We start from the raw sequence: 20,497 nt of genomic DNA on the forward strand, positions 1-20,497 counted from the left end.
CACCCAGTTTTCATGATGCACATAATGCAAACAATCAGTTTGCTGCCAAAAACCTTTCAATCAACACCTACAAATTAACTGCTGAAAAATGTATAGAAGTACATGGATAAAGACCAGCATGTAGATTAATGGATACATCACATTTAAATGCACTCAAAAATGAACTTTAGTTAGGCTAAGGTCACAGTCCCTTACCTTTTTGTCTTTGTGAATTAAAATTATTTATTAAACTAACAAATAGCTGACCGAATGCCTTTCGTCTCATTTAGCACATACGGGTTACAAACACACTACCATTTCATCATCAAAAGTTTTAAAAGTGAACATAACCTTTTGAAATCAACTCATATAATGGCTCAGTGGATCAGTAATTATCCTTTTTGAAATTACACAGAACCAAAACTGTTTTAACAAAGGCATCGAATCAAGAAGTCGAATCAAGAAGTCCATTCACTGATTTTCTTCTTCTTATATTTTTTTTTAGCAATGATTGTTTTACATTAGTGTGGTAATACTTTGAGCAAAACCAAAAAAAAATACAATGTCATGACTGTGCCAAATACAATTTACTTTGGATACATATTACCCTGCATGGTTGGACAAACACTTACAGCAAAATCCCTTAACAGTCCCATTTCGACCACTCCAATTTGCTTTGCAATGAGTTCAAGAAGAGTGCTCTCTGAAAAGCTTACTGAGCAGTCCTGGCCCTGTACTGTTCTGTCTATAGTTCTGTTGAATGGTCGCATCTTTGGCAATAAATATTTTTAACTGATTTAAAAGTCAATCATGTACAAAATAATTTTGACGTAAAATGAATTTCTGAAATGAATCAAATCAAAGAACACGTAGACAATGGTCTATGGTGGAATCTCTTTATCAATGATTAATTGCTTGTGTGTTACGACATAGTTAATTACATAACTTCATTACTGTATATTTATTGTTGGGCTGTTTATATCTTTTTGTGGGTTTTCCACCAATAACAATAATGTGGATACTGAATGTGTATTCCTAGTTATCACATGTCCCTGTGAACCACGCTCTCAAAGAGATTCTGTCTCATATCCGGCAGCTTATGACTCAAAGATAACCACTGGAGCCTAGACAACACGTTTGAGGTAACATTTCTTTCTATTGTCAAAGGCCATTCGGGAGTTAGTGTAAATCAACGGGAGTAAGGTAAGAAATTGATAAGTCATAACTTATTATGTGGCAAAACTGGTCTCCAATGAAAACTGCTCTTCCCTTTTCCTCTTTGTATGTCTGTCATTTATTGCCATTCCCAACAAAGCCTTTCTTCTTGCTTCAGTCCATATTTCCCAATAAATTATCAGTCTTTCCACTGATTGAGGATTCCTTTAATGTGTATTTTCTTGTGTTTTTGTGTTGCGCACGTAAACATCAGACTTGAAACTGATTATTTGGGTTTCCCCTTCTCAGGAACGGAAATAAATCCTAGAACCTCGCCCAAATATTTATTTTATTTCTTGTGGTTTTGAATATAGTGGTGAATATTGTCATACCTGTGTGGCTGATGCTGCCATTTTGAGTTGCCCATGTTTTGTTAGTGTCCCCATGTCACTGTGGTTAATGGTGAATCTGATGATCCCGTCTATGCCATTGTCTCTAGTCTCTGGCACCGCCCCTGACACATTGCTCAGGAGGTTCTTGCCCTGGGGAGAACACATTGTCACGGGAACACGGGGGTCATCCCAGTGCTGCAGCTCATGTTGTCCTTTCCTGGGAGTCGTCGGTCGTTGTAGGCGTGCATGTTGATCACCGCATCCGTCTTCACCATGACCGGAGGCTGAGGCTTGTGTTTCACCCGCCTCTCGCAGGTGAACGACAGTCTGATCTCGTCCACCATGGCATTGCACAAAGACCTCTGGGCAAAAAGGGAGGATGCGGGGAGGAGAGCAAGAAGGAGAAGAGGGGAAAGGGACGGGGGGGTAAATGCCTTAGCTTTAAATTGTTCTGACAGAAGATAGTGTCGACAGTCTAAAGAGCACAAAATGCATTACTACATAACATTCATGTTGTGTTAATGCTGGTGTGTGTACTCTGTGTGTGCGTGTGTGAGTCCCTGGCTAACAGCAATGTCAAATCACACCACCGCTACATGCAACCTGCACACGAGAGAATGAACAACTACGCTGCATGAGCATGCATGCAAATACTCACTTAGTATGACTCAAATTAGTGATTTACAACAGTAAAGGATTCATGCTATTCTGACATCTCCAATGACTAATAATGGATTAATTCTCTATGCTCCAATTTGCAATTATGCCTGTTAAAATAAGTAAATGTTGTGGTGTTATGGCCAAGTACTCCTAGGGATTAGCCAAAGGCATGCAAATCCTTTTATAACATGTTTGAACTAAAAGCCATGAATAGAGCACAGCTTTGGTTTAGAGGCTATGTGGAATAAGTATCATAACAAAACATGCATGGTTAGTTACTTCACTGCTACAATCGAGGTGAAATAAACTAAAATCCTGGTAGAGTGTAATTCATTCATGTCAGTCATTTTCACACACCATAACCACAGATTAAATATCAAATGATATGCTGTTCTGCATGTGATTTATGGGGATATATACCTGCTCACGTTCTGCAGTCTTCCTTAGTTTGTAGATGAATTCAGCAATCGCCACAAAAACAGACAGCACTAGGCCAGATGCCAGCACAATGAATATACCACCCAGGTTCTGGATACCCATGGGGCCTGTCTCGCGACGCTCTTCATCCAAGCAGCTGCTCCCACTCCACCACTTCTCCTTCAGCATGTGTAGGCGCCCATCCTCCAAGATGCTTAGGATTGCTATGGTGATTTTGTCCCTGTACGGGGAGCCTGGAACCAACATAAGGTCTGTTTTACTTTGGAAGAAACACCAGCTGGATTATGTGATAATAAGGTTCATAAACACGTTGAGGCATACTGTCTTACTGGTGGCTAAAACAATTACAAAATATATATTGTGCTCCTGCGTTGACTGAAAAGCCAGCCATCACATTCATCCTTCAAGAGGCAATGCAACTTTCTATTACTTGGTATCCTCAAATGTATTTTATGGTCATTCACAGGTCTTACCAAGGGGAGTGCCGATCCCATAGCCTTTGCTGTCGATGATCCCTCCCACCTGTGTGAGGTTACAGTTCCGCCGAGTGATGTAATCGATAGTGGTGGACTCCATAATGAGGGCGTAGTCTGACTTCAGCACCCTCTGAATCCCATCCTCAATAGACTTCACCAGTGATGTGCTTGGTTTGCTGCTCATAAAGGCCCACATCTTCTCAAAAGTAGAAACCTTAGATTTCTGTAAGGGATGGAATAAAAATAAAAGTGCCTTTGAACCTCATTTGAACAATCTCCCTGGCTGCAGGTAAGGGAAAAAGTAGTTGAAAAATATACAATGTTTTTAGCGCTTTAAAAAGGGGGTTGAGTTTGAACAAAATAACTTTCAAACGTTATAGCCAAGGGTGTTAAAGCTGAGAAATACTGCTAACCGAGAGCTCCTACGAGTCTCTCTGTAGCCCTGGTGACTGGCAGAATATCTTCATGGGTATTTTTTAAATGCCTGATCAGAAAATGTGTTTGTACATTTACAGCATATAAGAAAAACATATTTCAGTCAGTGATATATATATATGATTACAGATCTCCATTGTCACAGGATTAAAGGACAGTAAATTGAAGCTTTGCGCCCATCTATTCTCATAAGTGCTACTGAAGCAGCAATAAGCAGCCTCTCCATTAGTCTTGCATCAGGCTATGTGGTATTTCATGCAGTTTTATACGAGGTCACATTTATGCCATGTCTAATCCTAGATAATTACTGTCTAAAGACTATAAGCCATTTCAAATTGTGAAAGATGCTATTATAAGAAGCCGTCTATTATGTATAACTCCAATAGAAGCATAGTCCTGGTTGTCAGAAATGGACATGGTATGATTCTGATATTAAAACATAAAAGTACCAAGTAGGAGATATGGAGAGTGTTGCCAAGTTGGCATTTTAGATGCTAGATTCCCTTTTGGAAAACTTAGTCCAACTGATGCTAGTTTGCATTTTAGCAAAGTGTAAAGTGGTCTCATGATAAAAATGTTTCCCAGTAGATCCCTTATCTCTGCTAATAACACCTACAACCACATTCGGCAATACCTTTCAGCCTTTAAACAATAGGTGAAAACTGCTTTTCCTTGAATGCAGCTGGCTTACTTAGGTGTACCCTTCACAGCTCTCAATACAAGGTGCAATTTAAGAAAACAACAGCTCTTCATAAGAAGGCTTTCAGGTGATGTGACAACCTGTGTAGCAGCTCCCGGCAAGCAGTGGCTGCAAACCTCTGATTATACCTCTAATGCAATGCAACATTATCATCATGCTACAGACGTACTGGATCAACTGGTATTTATATAATGTGTGACTGGTCAGTCGTCACTAAAACATGTGCTTGCCAGTGAAATAAATAAGAAGTTAACATATATTATAGGTTTAAAAACTACTATGGTGTACTTCAGCTTATATGTGAGTGGGGACAATGCAATGACACACATGGTGCAGCCCTTGGAAGTGATAAATCCAGTCTGGTGCAGAGTTTGGCTAGTGGTTTCACATTAATAATAATAATATCAATTTCTCCCTGCTGACTTGTCATTAAAGTGGGCTCTTCTCAAGCTACAACTCATATCACATTTGACTAGATTCAGCTGCAAAAAACACAGTTAGTTTGTCATTTTAAAATAAGTTTAGTACTAAATCCATCCTGCTACATACTTCTGCAAAGTCTCCCCTGGTCTCCTCAGTATTTATCACCCCTGTCTGCCTCATTGAGTCAACATCATTAGGCCTTTCTGTAAGACCGAGAGGGAGCAGAGGGCACTTGAGCCTTGCAGCTCTGATGAGGTAATTAGACACCTGTGTCGTCTTCTATCTGATGCGACAATCACAACTACTCTTCATCAAAGTACATAAAATAAAGATGTTATTTTAGAAGAAAGAATGCTGATTGACTGTAAGTTCTTTCAAATGGTCAACGAGTTAAGTTGGATCTAGATGCAAATTGATTTATTATAATATATTTAATATTCTTTGGATACCAATGCAATAAGAAAGCAATCTTACAATATACTGTTGTGATTAGCAACTCAATACTTTTTCTTTTGAATGAACATAATGGATCTTAATTTCAAGACACCTATTTTTTAACATATCTGGTATCAACTAAAATCCCGTAACCCAATTACATAATCAAATCTAGGGAATCCAATATACACACCATTCAGCAAACTCAACAATGGAGCATTCAGTATTTATGAGCTACTCGACTACCAATTTTTGGAGGCATACAAACTAGGGCAGACCGATGCCCTGAAAGAATCTTTTTTTTTTCTTTCTATTTTTCTATTACATGTCATAAACTTATGGACTGTCTTCAATAGAAATGTGCAGTGTTTTCATTTTCTCACTCAGAGAAACTGTAACTCTGTTACATGTGTTATTCAGCACCACAGCAGCAGCAGCATCTAAAGCAAAGCTCAAAATAATAAAATAAAGTCAAAGACCCTGCAGGCAAACACTGAAACTTCGGAATAAAAAAATCATTATGGAGTAACACATCAAACAGTGTAGAGAAGAGGAGAAGCTGAAGAATTTGCCTTTGCTGTGGGAATTAAGATCTAACTGGAAATATATATATATATTTATATACAGCTTATATATACAGCTAGATATATATTATATGTAATTTCATTTGTAGAATGATTTTTTTTCCCCTTTGGAAATATAAGCCTACGATATATTTTTTTTTTAACTCAAGATTCAACATCTAGCCTTGTTATTTAACCTATAAATTTTACATTATTACTACTGTACATGTTTTTTGCTCAGCATCCTTCAGCTGCAGTATGATTGATATTCAATTTCTTATGGCCACATGATTCCTTCTGTAATTGATATAACTTATATTTTTTTTTAAATATGAACCTTTATAATAATAAAATCCCCTGATTCAATAACAGCCAATTGTTTGTACTATACCTTGAAGAAAGACATAGTTGCCCCATCTTTGACCACACCATACTCAATCTTGGTCTGCTTGGCGATGTCATCAGCTGAGTCCACAGGCGAGTCCATTCTCTCCACAGTAAGAAAAGCGGCTAAATTAGCTGTATAGGATGAAATGATGATGAGTGTGAAGAACCACCAGATCCCACCGATGATCCTGGTCGACAGGGCTTTGGGCATCAGTTCTGAGCCTGTATGCAACACAAAGTGAAGAGAGTATTGAGCCATTAATTATCTAAAAAGTGCACCTGCCAAGGCTGTAACCGAACTCAACAAATGCAGGAACATTACGATCGCTTCCGTTTTTGTTAATTAGCCTGCAAATGTTATTGGCATTGCTGCTGGTGTTGATCAAGGTACACTGTCAGTAAGGAAATGGAAAATGGAGCCAGTTTGGCAGTTTAGCTCAAACTAAGAAAACTCACAAAACAAGCAGAGAGCCTAGTGCAACTGTATATTGCCCATACTTCTACATTAGGTATTAAAGCCTTTATTAGTCCATGTAATCCTTTAGAATATGACAATAATAATCTCAGTGAGCACTCATCGTTTATGTTACCTCTAGATCTAATCAGAAACAATATAGGTTTAAAGTGAAAATGTAACATATTAAAAGCTCAGGGGATATAAAAACTATACCCACATCTAATATTTCTAGAGTGGTTAGGTATTAGTCTGGTATTTGCTGCTTTTATAATTACACACGAATGTAATAACACTCTCAACGCTTTCTACTGCTAATGCACTGCTGGTATTAAGTTACCAATTTAGAAGTATCTAGTGAGGATTAACGGCATTTGCAGTTGATCCTAGTCAATTACTGGATCTTTTGTGTGAAATTAGTTTTGGTAAAACAGATGGCATGCAGATTGATCTGTGATAACACCACAATGTCGGATATGAGATGTCTGATCAAATGTTAATGAGCAAAATCAATAATGCTAAGTCACTGGATGTCTTTTCTTTACATGTCATGTCATGTAACTCACACACCAGCATGTCTAACAATGTTACTATCATGTCATTTTACAGCTAATCAAAAAAACAAAACAAAAACAAAACAAGATATCGTAAGTTGCCAGACTGACAGTTTACCTCTGCATCAGCCTTGACTTTGAGTAGTCCTCTGCTGAGTAATACTATGTTTACAATGGCTCACTGACTGGTGTTAAAGTTACTTTATATCTCATCTCTGACAACCTTTAAAATACCCTTGTGCTTTGTGCACTCTGTTACTTTACTGAGAAGATTTATGAGGGCAATTCTGAAGAGTAACAAGCCCACAGAAGGGGGGCAGAGTGGTCAGCTCTTTAACCTCGTCTACCAAATTTGATTGGATTTGTCCTTTGTGGTTTGACAAAGACTACATGGTTACAAACAAGACGAGATGGTACCATCCCATAATTCGCTATGACTTCAGAGAGGGAACATCCAGATGCATTTTCTGGTTGCACTAAAAAAATGAAGTCAAGCAACTCAATTGAATTCCCCACTATAAAGCGCTGTTGTCAGCAGGGAACAGTATATGGCACCGCATCAGAACACTAATAAATATAAATACAAAAAGCAGATCAGTCATATGGTGCCAGGGATATAAAACAGTGTCAGTATGTCATGCATTTCCTTGAAGAAGGACTCATAAATGTCCTTACGGGGGAGACGATACTGATACTATTTCAGTAACCAAAATATCTCATGTATCTCACAGATTGCTGCACTACTCATGCACACAAGACTATACATACCATTATAAAACACTGAAGGGCAAAGATTATTGTCGGATGTGTGGTGTGGTAGGTTCAGGAATCACTTGCAATCAAAAAGTGCTTCACAAAGTCATTGAAGAACATACAACCCCCTCCCTTCCTGCTCCTATAGAAGCTCCAGCCCCCAGATTCATGGATGCCCACTGCCAAGGCAGTGACCAAAAGAGAAATATGGTGGAATCCAGAGCTGTGAGTCAACTGTGGAATCACTTCTGTTCCTCTCACACATTATTATGGAAAAAAAAAAATTGTATCATGTGAGCACAACAGTCCTTCCACACTCTCTGCTTCTCTGCAGCTTCCCCACTTCTCACTCGACCTGAGTTCAGCATCTCTGTCCACAGAAACAGTCATGCGTCAGCTGCAGCTCTCGGAGAGCTGAGAGGACGGCGGTCCGAGAAACTGCCTTCAACAGGCTGACTGACAGCAGAAATTTACCGAACCGAAATAGTGTGCAAGTCAGCTCCATGGGAAGAAATCGACTGTTTTTATTTATTGATTCATTGATACAGTTCATAAGTTCTGAATTTATATTCAGCAGGATATTTGTGTGATTTTAACAGCTGCCTCCTCAGATTATACTTCACTAAACGGGACAGAAATAGACTTGAAGTGTAAAAAAACGCAGGGGGTCTCTGTGACACTGTCTCGGCTTCAGTGTGGATTGATACATTTAATAAAATGGAAGTGTATCTGTCCCATGAGAAAACACTTTCTATGTGAAATAAACCTGACCCCTCCCTCTCCAGGTCGCCAGCCCTCCCCCATCATTCAAATGGTGCTGGAGACGAGACACTGTCATGTTCTCACACAGGCAGCTGCTCTGATGACTTCCTCGTGTCGTGTGAACGAGCACAAACGTATCCTGCGGCTGGAGTAGTGTTGTGTGTCTCGCTCTGAGCCACTGTGGTCACAGGCCTGTTTACAGAGTCAGTGCTGTGTATAAGCAGACAGCGAATGGACCATATGGAGATATTCGCTGAATTTGACAAAAAACGTGTATTGGATTAGAATTGCTGACTTTACCTTTAAAGATGTAATCAGTAATATTTTACAGTCTCATAGAGAGAGCTAGGCTGAGTATTTCCCCCGTTTCCAGTCTTTATGCAAAGCTAGGCTAATTAACTCTCTCTAGCTCTATATTTAACATTAACTGTCATATATGAGAGTGGCTGATCTTCTCATTTAACTCTTGGAAAATGCAAATAAGCAAATTAGCACAGGAAAACAAGCTTTCAAGTAAGCTACTGTTAGCTACCTTAACTAATACAGCATAGCAAACATTAGCACACCACAGCATCTTGTTTGCATCATTTTATAAATATCCATCAGTAACACACATTAATAATAATAATAATAATGCATTTTATTTAAAGGCACCTTTCAAAGCACTCAAGGACACCTTACAAGGCACAAAAACACGACAACAGTACATCAAACAATATAAATCAGGTAACATTTAGTGCAAAGATAAAGAAATAAATATGAATGTGACTATAAAGTGCATCAGTACAACAAATAAACAAGAATATGATTGCATAGTTAGTGTGAGACAGAGTATGCCACTCTGAATAGGTGCGTTTTCAGGCGGGATTTAAAGGTGGAGACAGAGTCAGAAGTGCAAATGTCTGGTGGGAGAGAGTTCCAAAGGCGGGGGGCAGATCGGCTGAAAGCTCTTGACCCCATGGTAGTTAAATTCTCTATTATTAGGTCTATTATTCCTTAGCCAGTTTTGTACAGTAACAAAAAACAGTTTTTTTTTAATTGTTTATATGATGCAAACTAACTTAAGCTTTTATTCATTCTAGTAAGAATATTTCAAAACCTCGCCTGAGCCAGTTAGTACTCAATGGTTGAAATTGTGTCATCTTTAAAAGATTTTGGTTTTGGTACATTTTACATGTAAATGAGAAGCACAGAAAATGGTTCATGTGCCTTTATCCAAGGTTCACTCTTCAGCTTGAAAAGAGAGCTCATCTCTTAAAAAACATTTAAAATGATCCTTGAATATTGAAGGTTCTTGTAGTCGGAGAAAACCTGTGGTCTTGCAATATTAAAGTAACAATCTGGAAGCCTCTCGAAGTTTCTCAAAGTTGTTTCGTTCTCTCAGGCATCACCTATTTATTATTACAGGTGTATTTTTGGACTTCACTTCCTGGAGATCCAAACAATGTTGCCTGTGTGACGACAATGCTAATCCAGACCAGGAAAAAAAAACAGTACACTGCGTCACATACAAGTGAGCTGTAGAGCGAGTCTGTTGCGTAAGCTCCACCTAACATAAGTGATGGAAAACGCGTTACTATGTGCTGCTTGTGATTTTACTGGGAATGTTGCCACTGACACCCAGTTGCTAATACTGCAAATGCAAGAGCTTTCATCAGTGTTGGCTCATTTGGTGATAGATAGTGACTTAACAGACATGTATTTAAATTAAAATCTTCATGTTAGATGTATTTTCTCATGCTGACTTAAGATTGATTTATTAAGGTGAGCAGATGAGCACGTTTTAAGACCTTCTGTTCCCACTCTGTTTCAACAATTTCTCTGTACACATAAATATTCTTAAATAATCAGCACTTTTCAATGTTTCAGTGTTTTAAGCTCCATATTGTCTCAGTTTGAAACTATTTCAAAAGTCAATAAATTCCATTAGTGTGTAGAATAATGGATACTGTATGTCTTTAGCCTAATACTACCGTATTTTATCATGTGAGGAAATAATTTAGAAGTCACTCTGACACTGCTGTTCTCCTTTGAATAAATGAGCAGAATGTTTTGCATCTAATGATGCTTTTTGAATTGTCAGTCTGGGAAAAGGATTTTCTCTGTGGATTTAGTGATGCATTGTGCTAAACACGATGCCCAGATTTTCAGGAGTGTTTGTACCCACTAACAATGCCTCACCTTAACATGAGAGAACTAAGCTTTCCCATGAGAATGATTACCTGCACTTAGCATTCTCTCACACAAAAAAAACTCCCTTTCAGAGCTTGAGGCGTTTACTAGTTGTTAATTGCTCTTAAATAATGGCACCTGTGAATTGAAATGTTTATTCCTTTTGTAAGTAAATCTTGCTCTGAATCTCAAGAAGGGGCAAAGTTACAACCGCTGTTACAAACCAGACAACACATGCCACCATAGATTAGTTATTGAATAAAGTAGCAAATGAAGAAAACAATATTTTGGGTTCAAAACCATGGTAATTTATCTCGGTAATATTTAGAAAATGAAGAAATTATGTCAGAGTATGAGAGGATTGGGAATAAGACAACTCACAAATCAAACATACTTTTAAAAATTATTTTATATGGAGAAACCAATTTACGGAAAATGATCAGACATATGTTTGTTGTGAGCAAAAGCCTTCTGAGACCCCCAGGAACGCATTTGAAGTACACAAAGTGTTTGCTTTTGCACCTCTTCATATTTTGTGTTCTTTGTGTTGTGTATGACACCTCCCTCCCACAGACAAGCTGGTAGATTTTTTTTTCAGTCCCCTCAAACACATCCATTTGCATTTTAAACATGTCAAGGAAATGGCTCCGTCTCGGCTGCTGTCACCGTGCTTGGCAGACAAGCACGGGATGCCTGTTTATGTGACACAGACAAAATATACCTCGCTGCAAATACCACCATGCAGCATGTGTTACAAGGTACTGTAGCACAAATGGGTGTCACACAAAGTCGGAATTAGTCGATGTCAAGTCTAAGGTGGAATAAATTATATGTTCAAAATACCTTTGAAGATATTTTTGACAATCATCTACTTTAAAAAGCCATATAGAAGCAGTCACATGAATATATACTTTATAAAGGAAATGTTATATGTATATGTTCATAGTCATTATACTGCAAAATCTGCTGGGAAAACATACATTGTAAAATATTATGAACCTTATATTAACGTTGATTTCCCAACATGAAAAATTGTATTCGGGGAACTGTGAATAAGAGCTGATTAGCAGCTGTCACAATACAGTAAATAGGAGAAACACTGGAGTGTAGGCATTGGCCGACAACCCTGTGAGCCACGGTACAAATTATAATGGAGAATTCTCCCCAGTTTAGTAATATGGGCTACTAACTAGCTCATTTTGTTTCGATTGTCTCTCTACTCTCCCTCCCGGCACACTGGTGTTACGCTTGTAGCCCTCTGCCTGCACCGGCAAATTGGCAGAGCTGCTATGCAGTTTCACAAGAGTGCTGCCGAGCTTCTGTGCTTAATGAATTGCTGAATGTGTTTGCTATCCTTACGGGCAAAGATCCACTGCCGAGTCTCACTAAGCCTCCTTGATTTGTCTTGTTACACTGAGGTTAAACATTTTATTACTTGGGTCTTTTTCCTCCACAGTTGACTTCATTATGTTATTTCTGGGCCTCCATTTGCTTACCTATTCCTATAAGGGGACAGCTTGTAACTGAAAACGTATTTGTATCCCTTTGGTTTTTCAATGAAAAGCTAGAATTACATCTGCAGTGGGACGTTTAGTTATCCGTATTAAATTGTAGTACTGGAGGAAGAAAGCTTATTTAGTTCTGACTCTATAAATACCCCTGATTTCAGATTAGCATCAAACAAGTTCACAGTGACATTTAATTGTTAGGCGACTTGTTGGACAGTTATGAATGAGACGTATGGATTCTCCACAGTGGGTCATTCTCAGTGCAAGATACGCAACACTGGAAACATCACAGCAGCCAGTTCCGGCACGGTTGACAGCTGACATTTGTCAAACATGTCCCTCAACTAACCCTTTCCGTCCGAACACTTGGAAAGTTCTTGAGCAGGGCCAGCGACTGCGATACGGGGAAATAAATGCGGCAGTGTTTTCTATCCACACCTGCCAATCTCTGACAAATGCCTGGCATCCACTCTTCCTTTTTTTAAACAGCAGGTAGGTGACAACAGCCTGCCTTTGTCATGTAAGACTGAGCTCTGCACTTGTTCTTGACAGATAAATGTCTTATGAAACAGTCACGGAATAGAAATCATGGAGCTTGTCAGGTAAAGAGGCAGAAAGTGGGAACAAGCAGTGCAGAGGAAAAGGGGGGTGGGGTGATAGTATTGTTTTTGACAGGGAAGTGGATGTGTGCGCCTCCATACCTTGTTGCATTAAGGAACCGACTCCAAACCAGAAGCTGTTGAGGAGGGTGAAGTTGTTCTCCACCACATCTGATCCAGGGTTACAAGGATGAGCGTCGTACCATTCATATGGGCTGAACCTGGGAACGAGACAAGCAGTTGGAAAGCTGTTTTTTAAATCTTTACCAGTTACAAGATCTGAGAAAATGTTTTTTCTTTATCCTTTCTTAACACCATTCCCGGAGAATGGGAGCTTTTTTTTTTTTTTTTTTTTAAAGTTACTGCTATTTCAGAGTTTAGCTTTTAGGTTAGAGTCATGTCAGGTTTGGAGAGAACAGTTTCAAAGCTATTGATGTTGGCACTAGAGTAGCAGTTCTACAAAGCACCAGTTAAAGCAGCATTAATTGATTTTTTTTTTTTTTCCTGGGCACTCATTGGCAGCTAGATCCACAACCTTGACATTGAAATTGTTGTGATGAGCATGTTAGCTGTTGTTTATTTATACATTCAGCAGATACAGAGTAATTTTGAGTTGTGTGTTCACCTGATGAATGTCCAATATTGACCTTTAAGTTCTGTTTTGGTCTCTACCAACTCCTGAGAAAAACAAAATATGTCTCTTAAGCTGTTAAACGGTCCACCTTGTGCTCCAGGTTGTCATTAACTTTGTCTGTCTGCTGTTTGATGCTTCCTGCTGCTGCTTGAAACAAGTTTGAGGTCGTAAAACCAAAACAATAAGCTGACAGACACTAGAAAGCTGCTGAGGGACTGAAAGAAACTGAGTTGAATAATACATTTATTTGGGTTCATCGCTGAGCATCTTTGACCCATTATTCACATAAAAACATTGGCTAGTGCAGCTTGAATAAAATTGCTTAGTGTGGTCATAACATGTGACCATGTAATAAACAATGTCATCACAGGCAGTAGTTTTACTAGTTTTATGAAAGTGAAAACTTACTTTTGTCAATCTGTTATCAAATGTCACATCAAAACATTTTTATTTTCATCATCATTTCATGTGTAAGGCTCGCCTTTTAGAAATCCCGTCAACTATTTCTTACGTGCTTTGTAGTTAAAGGTGACCAATGAGGCACAAAAATATCATTCTTCAGAGGGTATAAAATGTCATGTTTGAGAATGTGAGGCATTAAGACTGCTCTTAAAGTCATATAAAACCATAAAGCATGCATCTTTCCATTTCTCTGCCATTTAGTGTGACAGTTACTGAATATGCTAAACACCTTTTATTGTACAAGTCATTTTCAGAGGCAGATGCTGAGATAAAACATGCTAAATGTCACTACTTTCCACTTGTATTTATATAATGTGAAAAACCTTTTTCTGGCTCTTTATTCTGTGTGAAACTGGATCCCTTAGACTGCAAATAGTGTATCTTCGAAATGCGGCTTATCTATTTCTTTGATGAGATATAGTACAAAGTGCTAATGGCTGGAGAAACCCTTTTTTTTCTTCTTCTGAAACCAGATAAGCAACTAGATTGGTCCACAACACTGGAAGCTACTATGGTGAATCCTCGAGTGCGTATTGTCAGTTCTCAAGGACCATAGTGAGAATAATCTGGAAAAGATTTAATTGACTGAAGTTAATATTGTTGATGAGATAGATACACTTCAATCTAATTACATGCTGCAGAAATATTTTCTAAGATGTCAGCAGTCTGTTTTAATCAGACACTGAACATGACTGATGGTTAGTCATGAAACGGCTCCATAATGATGTCTTAACCAGCCATCCTCTAAGTTTCTGATCTTAGTTAAGCTACCAGACATCTGAACTGATGGTGTTTTTTGCCCAATGTTGGGTTACCAAAGTGTTGTTTGTTGTGAAAATTAAAATGACAACTGTCAAATATGCTCACTAGTCTTTCCATAATGAAGTGTTTCTCTTAATATTCCCAATTTATGTGCCCTTAATAACATTTGCAGACATCAGAGAGGCCTCGGGCAGCTGTTGTACGAATATGGTACATTTCAGTTCTTTCAGCCTCATTTTATTTTACTTTAATGTGAAAGTAAGGGTCAAATAATATGTGTTTGTGCTCTCTGAAAGGCAAGAGAGCACATCCAAACTACACATGAACTGGACTTAGACAGAGGACAGAGGAATGACTGTTTTCACTACTTTTGAGTGCAATTTCTACACAAACAATGTAACGCTGATTCAATACCCCTGCCTCTCTGCTAATTTCTAAAAAGGTTGTGCTGGCAAGCAGAGCCTAAAGCTTGCTTTCAGACTGTATTCTGCAACATCCTATACAAACCTGTCTACTGAACAACACTATTAACTGTTAGCCAAGAGTGCAGCCTACACATAGAGGAGGTGCTTTGGAAACAGCTTGGCATCCAAACACAACATTGCAAAAGCGCTATGTTGGCTTTTGCAAACATTATATTGAATTTGCACAGCCTTATGATTCAAGATGCACTGCCGTCTAACATTTCAGTGCCTCTAATCATCAGAAAACTCAACTCATTTTCACATTCTAATAACACTGTCATTTTTATATACCCTATGAATTATTTCATATGAAGCTATTGTGCATGTGGGGTTTTTGTTCAGAAGAAACACACAACAGGCAAAGTTTTGGGTACACAAATTACATTCAATCATAGAATGCAGAAACATAATCAGCTGCTATTTGCACTAGTTTCATTATTAACAATTCATTATAAAAGCTACAAGTAGATATTAAAAGATACTGGATCTTTAAATCAACGACCCACGCTGCTTTTAGAATTCAGGATTATTTACTCCAGCAATACAAAGTATGCTCGCTTTTAAATTATTGCAGTGAAAAAACCTTTGAACATACTTGTTAACAAATGTACAAGGTTAGTGAGACCATAATTCAAAACACTGAGAAAATAAATAATGCTACAGGCCATCATGTATTCAGAATATATACTCTGTTGTGTTTATACAGACTGAGACAGGTCTCTGTTTGTTAGTATTTAACCAAAGAAAATAAAATTATACCCAATGGGAAACCTCCATCATTACAAAGTCAGAGGAGCATAAATGCTTATCCATGCCAACATGTTATTGATCATCTAATAATCTGTACTCAGAAGCTTAGTATTATCACTAAACTTGTTGTTTTTCCCCCATCCAGTATTAACAGGTTCTGTCTGGGTTATGCATTGAATCAGTGACGCAAAATATATTCTTTCTTTACATGCTCTGAATCCTCCTTAGTTTTAAAATATGGGCTAATATAAGCACATGAATGATCGCAGTGGTTTTCAATGGCATATAAGCATTATCTTGTATCTTAAATGTTATTTATCTACAGCTATGGACTAAAATGTGCCTTTGATCAAATGAGTCTTTGCAACATAATTATTATGGTGATGCAGTGCTGTTGAAAGCCAGTAGGGGTTTTTTTCTGTCTGATATTGTTGGTAACATCCCAACATCTCTGTCCAACATTTAATATAACCTACTTGTGCTGAAGTTGCCCTCTTATTGTTCACTGCACTCTATTTCATACTCACATGATGCACTTTTAGGGCAGCTTTGCAGCTATCTCAGCTTCCCTCTAAAAAAACTGGTGCAACGGTTTAAGATGATTTTGTACTTGTGTGAAGCCACTCCAGATTTTGTTTGGTTTCACACCAACGAATGAGCATAGAGGAGTGCAGCTGTTAGCTCTCAAGCCCCAGAACTCCTTTCAACGGCCGCTTTTCTAGAACTTCCTGAAGCACCACTTTGCATGAGAAGCAGCAGGAAATACTGACAATAATACCAAGAGGATATTCATCATAATCATGAAAAAAAAAAATTATATATATATATAAGTGAGATACTTTTCATCCATAATAAATGTATGACTTATTACTGCCAGGAATTTCATTTTTCTATGCAAGTGCTGATGATCAACTATAAATAGCATGCTCTTATGACATTTCACAACAGGTGTGTATATTTTTTTCTTTGTGTGCAACTCAATATGATAATTATCTGAGTTATCATTTTGCTTCGACAAGTGTCTTATTTCTTTTTTTTATACATATACGTATGTTTATATGATAATTTAATGGTGCATCATTTAAACCTTCATTGCCAATTTCAAAGACATCACACAGGAAACAAGAAATTGCACACTGAATGAGACTTTGCTACTCATGGAGGCCTTTTCTATTCCTCCTCCCACTGCTGGGCTGTAAAGAGCCCCCTGCAGACATAACTGCCTTGATCACTACCTAGCAGCTAACGCAGTATTCGAAACCAGCTAGTGTACTCGTTCACAACCTGCAATGGCAACAGCGTAAGTTAATATGTCAATTGAAAGACCTCATTGAGACATATATGAACAAATACACGGCAGCAAATGGCATGCAACGTTCTCACTTACCTGGCAATGACAAAAAGGACACAGCTTACACCCAGGTAGGCCAACAGGATGTAGACCCAGATGTCGGGAGTCATGGGGTTCAGGAAGGAGAAGAAGCCATTGTTGGTGGCATTGGGTTTGCGGTACAGGATGCTGATACCCATGCTCATGAAAGGCTTGGAGAAGTCGATGACCTTTTCACGCATATAGGTAATGGTGAGAGGAGCTACTGCCAAGTCTGCCCTCTGTAGAGGAGAAAAAAAAGGTAGTTTGCTCCAATTTCTAATTTTATATTGGCAATGTTTATTTTTTGCCAAGCCAGAATAAGTCTGCTGGTCGGTCTGTCTGTCTTGACTGAAATATTTCAACAGTCTTTGGATGGATTGGCATCAAATTTGATTTGTTACTGATATTCACAGATGATTGATCCTAATGAGCCTCAACTTCACTTTTAGACTTCATTTTACTATCAGCAGGTCAAACATTTAATTTATCTTGACAAATATATCTATCAACATCAACGAGATGGATAGGTACAAAATCTGGTACAGACTAGCATTGCTTCCAGATGATGTTTCCTGGTGACATTAGTGATATCATCAATTTTAACTTTCAACATGGTTAACATTATACCTGCTACACATCCTCCTTGTCAACGTTGTCATGGTGAGCATGGTAGCATGGTGACATTAGTATCTGTCTCGAAATACTGTGTTGTGTAGGTGGACTCTTAGTCATCTTTTTACCATTGATATTTAAGAGGTTACAACTGGGCTGTTAAAAATAGGCCTTTTATTTGAAGTGTGGAAACATAGTAATATATGTGATATTTGCTGTAAAAACGTGTGTCATTATCTCGTGCCACTAGAATGCAACATGACACCATATAGCATTGTGCAATGCACGTGGCATATGACTACATATTCAGAAGGTTAACATTTATATCGGCTGCCCCCAAAACTCCCCTGCACCATGGCTGGAAAGGAGGTTAATGAAACCAGCTGCTTGGTTCACGCTTGGATACCTCTTTCCTCTAAAAAACGACACAACTCACAAAGGGAGCTTTTCTTTCCTTCCTACCTACTGAGCAGTGGGAGAGGAACAGGGTTTGTTCATACAAAAGTTCAGCAAACGGCATGTTCAAGTACAGGAATGTGCCCTGAATGGTCCCAAAAAAAGACAGTAACAAGAAGATGAAAAGTTGATGCAGTCATGACATTATCTTTAAGAACCAAACCAACTGTAACTGGAAATTGATGCATTGCATGACATAGTTTTAACACCTTACAAAGTGTGTTTTTTTTATTATGAATATTCCACTTTTAGACCCAAAGGCTATTCTTAGCCAGAATTTAACTTTATCTGTGGCTAAGACAATCCTCTCAGATTCATGTGATAACTGCCAAATAATAGTAAACAGAGGTCAAAAAAGAAAACATTTCCACTTTATTTGTGACACAGCAGATTACTTGCTCCTAAAGGCGGCACCATGGTGGCTAAATACAGTGTGGCCTCTGAAGAGATAAAATGATAAGAGAACCAGTGCATCCTGCAGTGCATCTGCTGTCTCTCTTAAACTATTCAAATTTGTACATCACATACTGCTCCCTCTGTTCTCTGCTGCCAACTGCAGCTTTGAACCAACCTGCCACTCATCCGGAAGATCAACCAGCATGCAATTGCAGACACCCCAATGGAGGGCTAATATACATGCCGCATGTCCTTGTTCTGCTTACTGCTTAGGCACACAAACTGGGCACAAGCAAAATAACCTGATAGTGCCCTGCTGTGTGCCACATGGCTTGGTGTTATCTGGGTTTGCAGATGGTGGGCTTAGCGGTGTTCTCCCTGCGGACCTCCTCACCTGATGTCAGCCTGGAGGATTCATGAAGTTACAACTAACATGATACATGCATTTTGAATCCATTAACTGTACACTTAACATACTTAGAAGTACAGGATATATTCTTGTTGGACATGAGTGCATTTGCTCCCGTTCCAAGCAGACACATTACATACATCTCCCAACCAAAGCTTTTTATCTCTCAACAAACACATACTGTATACTACAGTCTACATATTCAGCATCACAATTCTGATATGAGCATTGTATAGCACTTATATATAGTACCTTCCTGTTGCTCTTTTTGTTCTTGTTATTAACATTTAGAGCAGACACAAGCGCACATTTTGCTAAGCTGTGGTAATTGCAGGAACACAGTTTGCTGAATGACACAATGGTTACTGCTGATAGCAATTTTTGCAATACAGACGCTGAAGGAATGCAAAATCGCCTGATTGGCTAGTTGCGCACGCCACGGTGAATGAATATATATAACCTGACATTTATGTGCACACAACATAACAATATAGCTATGCCTGAACCCTTTTATGTTATTTAGTTTCATGTCAGAATATACAAAGGGCTAACTATGAAGCATACACAATGTGATCAAAACATTGTTGCTTTGCACAAGCAGCGGGTTGGTGTGGTGGCCTGGCACAGTGATTTACTCAAGGGTGCTTTGGCAGGCGGGTCAGACGTGTTTGCCATTGTGGCAGTTGAACTGGTGCCCTTCCAGCTATGGGTCAGCCCCCTTACCACCAGGTCATCCTGCTGCCTCAGATAAAAATCAAATTCACACTTCATCCACTTGCAGGCACACACTGCCCTCAATTACCCCCCAAAAAACCTTAGCTATGGCATAAAAACACAAACTGTGTGTGTTTTACCTGACTAGAAATAAAGCACTATAGCTTTACATTCAGACTATATATGTGTGCAGACAGAGAGGATGTCAGCTGACTATAACCTTCCAGTGTATCTGACGAAACAAAGATTAATTGGCATGACACAAACAAATGATGTGTTAAGCACGCTATTAACATTTGCATCACAGCACGATTAAAGTGATCATCCATTGTGACTAAATCAAGTTTAACAAGGCCCGTTGCATCATTTAGCACCTTCTAAACAATGCCCTTTGGCACTGCATTGAGCTTTGTGACTGCACAGAACAAAATGCTAAATTGTTGCACTTGGCAATATTGCAGTTTCTCATTCAGAAGCATCAGTTACATGGGGATTAAATCTCATATCATATAAATACCAAAACTCATAAAGAGATACATACACACTGGTACAGAGCTTTACTCCATTTCTGTCACATCTCCTTTTCTGCTAAATGTTGATGAACTGCAGGGATGAATGAAG

General features: G+C 38.6%; 1 protein-coding gene across 1 annotated transcript in view; it reads right to left on the reverse strand.

Moving 5' to 3' along the window:
* Positions 1–1,693: 1,693 nt before the first annotated feature.
* grik3 (glutamate ionotropic receptor kainate type subunit 3) overlaps positions 1,694–20,497 on the reverse strand; it is a 98,309-nt gene continuing 79,505 nt past the window's right edge. Inside the window, exons 11-16 of the mRNA XM_062423275.1 lie at positions 17,305–17,528; positions 12,948–13,066; positions 6,048–6,265; positions 3,098–3,323; positions 2,607–2,857; positions 1,694–1,888 (exon numbers count right to left, since the gene is read on the reverse strand). Of these exons, the coding sequence (XP_062279259.1) occupies positions 1,694–1,888; positions 2,607–2,857; positions 3,098–3,323; positions 6,048–6,265; positions 12,948–13,066; positions 17,305–17,528 (1,233 nt within the window). The remainder of the gene's footprint in view (positions 1,889–2,606; positions 2,858–3,097; positions 3,324–6,047; positions 6,266–12,947; positions 13,067–17,304; positions 17,529–20,497) is intronic.

Source organism: Scomber scombrus, chromosome 7 (genome assembly GCF_963691925.1).
Source record: "Scomber scombrus chromosome 7, fScoSco1.1, whole genome shotgun sequence".
NCBI lineage: Eukaryota > Metazoa > Chordata > Actinopteri > Scombriformes > Scombridae > Scomber > Scomber scombrus.